The 5,000-nt window shown below is 42.4% G+C and overlaps 1 protein-coding gene across 1 annotated transcript in view; it reads left to right on the top strand.

The window, feature by feature from the left end:
• myo10 (myosin X) overlaps window positions 1-5,000 on the top strand; it is a gene marked incomplete at its 3' end in the record, with an annotated part of 112,684 nt that overhangs the window by 37,690 nt on the left and 69,994 nt on the right. The window contains exon 5 of the mRNA XM_048228208.1: window positions 127-246. Within this exon, the coding sequence (XP_048084165.1) occupies window positions 127-246 (120 nt within the window). The remainder of the gene's footprint in view (window positions 1-126; window positions 247-5,000) is intronic.

Below are 5,000 nucleotides of genomic sequence, written 5' to 3'. Positions count from 1 at the left end.
TGTGCGTGTGTCCGTGTGTGTGTGTGTGCGTGAGCTTGTGTGTGCATGTGTGTGTGTTTGTGTGTGTGTGTTAGGTGTATGTAGCTAGGTGTGGTGGTGTGTGTGTGTGTGTGTGCGTGTGTGAAGTGGAGAGAGTGGATCAGGAAAGACCGAGAGCACTAAGCTCATTCTGCGTTTCCTGTCGGCGATGAGTCAGAGGTCCCAACCTACAAGCAGCCATGTGGAGAATGCCATCCTGGAGAGCAGGTAGACACACACACACACACACACATATGCACGCACGCACGCAAACACACACACATATGCACGCACGCACGCAAGCACACACACACATACACAAACAAACAAACAAATGTTCACACACACACGCACACATACCAGAGGTGGGAGGAAGTCACATGTGCAAGTCACAAGCAAGTCTTCAAGTCTTAACCTTCAAGTCTCAAGTAAGTCCAAGTCATTTTTGTGACCAGTCACAAGTCAGTCAAGTCTTAGCTTGGTCATAAGTCAAGCAATTGAAATTCATGATGATTTACCATGTTTTCATTTTAAAATAAGTTGTCATTAGGGTTAGTTATGAACTGCTGGAGTTTTTTATTTTTAACAACAAATAGACATTGCATTCATTGGAAGCCCCATGAAGCCTACATCTAAACGTGTGTTTCTAGAATAAGATGAAATGTATACGATTGCCGTTGCTGGTGGCAAGCCTCCTCTACATACTTGCTGCACACTGCCCCCTACATACACAGCACATTGTCTTCTAGGATCTTTCTCCAACACACACATCCTCTACATACTTACAGCACACTGCCCCCACCCACCCACACACACACACCACACACGCATATTGGTCAATAATACGTCACTGCTCCACCCCCTCCCGCCCACACACATATCTTCACTGTCACCACATACATCATACATACAGTACTATTATCCTGGGTAATATTTTAGTTTGTCAGAACTTAATTCCAATTCCCGTCAATGAACCCAATTCAAATATTTATTTTTTCCCTTTAGACTAATCGACTCTGTCGGGTTGTAAACTTAGTATAAGACCTAATTTATTTTTTTTTTTTACTCTAAACAACCAATACAAATAAAATACTATTTATTTTAGTAGGCCTAAGTATTGTGAATATAAATTGCCTACATACAAACGTAGGGCTCTCTTAAATAAAACCCTGTGGCGCCATCTGTACACCATTGGTTTACGATGTCACACTATGGCCTACACGCTTTGTTTCATTCACACAAACATCTCGACAACGCTCATTACTTGGCACAAAGTTCTGCAAGAACTGTGCCCAGATCTTTTCCCATCCCTTCTCTCCTCTAGTCTAACGGTGACCGTATTGAAGAATTGAAATTGGTTGTGGTCTATTCAGTATTTCTCAAAATATGGGTCTGCAACGTGGAGACTGATGGTCCGCGGAGTCGTGGAGTGAAATTAGGCCCGGTGCTTCGTCTGATAATTTGCTCCGCAGTTCAAGATACCGCGGGCCGACAAAAAAAGAAAACAAACGTTTCTGCTAAAGGCTGGTCTACATAACCTGCATCAGATTGAGGTTTGCAGTGATGCGCCTGAAGGCACGGGTTGAGGACCCAGTCAGTTACGTCACAATATGCACATTTGTTTAAATTCATACCTACGTAATCACCATGACCATAATTGTACTTTTTTTTTTACCTTGAATCTTGACCCATTTTTTTTATTTTTTTGGCTGTTACTGCAAACAAGAATATTTTTAAGGATGGCCTAGTAAGTCCCTTCACCATACTTGCAGTACACTGCCCCCCCCCCTCTCCCCTACATACACAGCAGATTGTCTCATGAGGAAGCTTCTCCAACACACATATTGCACACTGCCCTCTCCCCACATATACAGCACACTATCCCATCTCTCTTGTCACCCCCCCAACACACACACACCAAGACCCCTAGCAGTTGGGTTAGCCCCTTGAGCCGTGGATCTGCCCAAGGTTTCTTCCTTGGTAAGGGAGTTTTTCCTTGTCCCTGTTGCTCTTGGGTGCTCCTTGTTGGTGCCCCCAATCCCAATCCTCCCCACCTTCTTATGCAGCCCTTGCCACTTAATCTACTAAACCCTCTTCTGCTGCACTTTTACCCCACCCCATTAATGCACAAAAGGCTGACACTAGACATAATTTCACTGCATTTCTTACTTCCAGTAACTATATGCATGTGACAATAAACTTCCTTGTATCCTTGTATTAAAAATAGCCTATTATTGTTTCAATATGCCTCAAATATTAGTTAGCCTAAGCTGCACATCAAATCATGGAAATATATTCAAACAGTTCAAATTACCTGTCTGACCTGTCCGCATCTCAGGAACCAATAATGTTGAAAAAGTGAACTAATCCCATTCAATCAAGCATGCCGCCCGGCGTCACTGCCAAACTTTGACAAGTAGCGACAGTGCAATGGGTTTGGACCGTCAATGCTATATCATAATATACACAAGCCTAACATGTGAAGGGAGCTACTTTTCTATGCTGATTGCTGGCAGTTAGCTAGGCCTACTTACCGTTGTTAGCCTACCGCTTTATAAGTAAGTAGGTATATATATCTCTTTGATCCCCGTGGAAATTTAGCGTCTCTGCATTTGTCCCAATCCGGGAATTAGTGAACACACACAGCACACAGTGAACACACGGTGGTGGAAGCACACAATAATCGGCGCGGTGGGCTGCCTGCAACAACAGCGGCGCCGGGGAGCAGTGAGGGGTTAGGTGCCTTGCTCAAGGCCACTTCAGCCACGCCTACTGGTCGGGGGTTCGAACTGGCCAACCCTCCGGTTACAAGTCCAGAGTGCTAATCCAGTGGAATGGCTGCCCCATAGGCTGTAAACGTATGGAACAGGGACGTGGTTGGGGGGAGGGAGAAAGAGTATTTACTTTAGGTTGCATTGGCAACATTTTTGCTATATATCAAGATTAAACTTTGTTACAAGAAAAATGTTTCACTTTCCATTTCACACATTTTAAACTAATATGGCGTTAACTAAAAGCATAATAGATTCAAAGGCAACTCTTAACATGCCTCCAAATTTGGCGCGCTAGGGTTCTAAATACAACTAACTTCGGATGAAATCAACGTGGTGGTGGTTATGTCGCTTATTTGCACATTTGCAGACTGCTGTTCATTTCTCCTTTGAATTGTGGGTACATCATCTGTGAAATAGAAACATTAGTTTATGTTTTGGTATAAACGTAGAGCCTTCCCATATTTGGAAGTTAGCCTACCTCAGTCTGTTCTCAATTGATTCTAGCACTTGCTGTTGATCGGGTCGCGTCGGCGTCAATTTGGTACAATGACAGGTTCGCCAGTGCTTGACACATAGCATGTTTCTAAAATCGTTAAAATGAACTCCTTAACTCATTGAATGCCAAGCTGTTTTTGAAGCTTTGTCCCAGAGTTTAATGCAATCTAGACCATTGTTGATGATTTTGTACAGCCACAGCATATTCTGTGTTATAGCTATGAACACATACAATGGCTCGCTCAGAAGGGTGAGACTTTTAAGCTCTCAGTGGGTGTAAACCGCGGTATTTCTACACGCCTCTGTTCCTGAGAAATCCCAAAGCTAAACAGTGCGGCTAGTTTTCATCAAAATCGCTGTTTTTTTCTAGAAATGGAGATACAGTATAACGCCTTTCATAAAATATAAAGTGTTGCCTGTAAAGTTTCCGGGAAGTGACCCATAGACTGCCACCTAGTGATGGCCTGGTTTTGAGCTGACGCGCATCTCGCCACTGATCTCGACCAAAGCCGCAACCGAAGTTATGATAAAATGTCCAGATAAAATGTCCAGATAGTGCGTTTTCATGAGTTTTCTCGATCGTCATAAATTTCATTTCCATTCATCACAGAGTTCCCAAAAATCACATATAAGGTGTGTTAGAGTGTCTAGTTTCGTAATTTAAAAAAAAAAAAAAGCTAAAACTTAATATTACGCTTTTGGGACTCCAACGATGGGAAGGAAAAACGTAATATTATGTATTTGGCACTCAATGCTATATCTATGAAAAAAATAAAAAAGTCAAGTTATTTCAATTCATTTGTTTCAAGTCTAAGTCAAGTCTCAAGTCATGAATAGCAAGTCAAAGTCAAGTCGAAATATTTTATACATGTTGATCAAGCAAGTCTCAAGTCTTAAAAATGTGATTCCAAGCCCGGACTCGAGTCAAGTCATGTGACTCGAGTCCCCATGTCTGACACACACACATACGCCGCATTATGCTGCATACGCATGCGACGCAAGCACACACACACACACGCTGCGCACACATATACGCGACGCATGCGCGGCACGCGCACACACACACACACACACAGCACAAACACTTACACACATCCACATACTTACACAAACAAACAAACAAATGTACACACACACACACAAACACACATACACACACACAAACTAACAAACACACGTACACACACACTCTTTCTTTCTCTCTCTCTCTCTCACACACACACACACACACACACACACACACACACACACACACAAGCACAAACACAACACACAACAAATGCACACACACACACACACATACCTACACTACTGGTCAAACGTTTGGGGTCACTTACAAATGTCCATTCTATTATAGTCAGAATACCAGCTGAGATCAGTTGCATTGTTTTTATTATTCAGGGCATCAGTGTTCAGATTACATAATTTCAAAAGGGTTCACAACTTTTGAAGAATTAAAGCAATATTTATCCAATGTTCCAAAGACACATTCTGTTTGCTATCTGATTTCATTTTAAAATGGTAACTGAGAAAACATTGAAGAACCCTTTTGCAGTTACGTAAGCACATAACATTGAAGAACCCTTTTGCAATTACGTAAGCACATAATCTGAGCGCCTCAAGCGCCTTAAAACGAAAAAAGTTCAACTCCAAGCAGAAAAGCGTTGGTGATGGTGGTGAGGGTGATGATGATGATGATGATGATGATGATGA

This window comes from Alosa alosa, chromosome 19, assembly GCF_017589495.1.
Source record: "Alosa alosa isolate M-15738 ecotype Scorff River chromosome 19, AALO_Geno_1.1, whole genome shotgun sequence".
NCBI lineage: Eukaryota > Metazoa > Chordata > Actinopteri > Clupeiformes > Clupeidae > Alosa > Alosa alosa.
The sequence above is the reverse complement of the archived record's forward strand: the minus strand, read 5'-3'. Positions and strand labels throughout refer to the sequence as shown.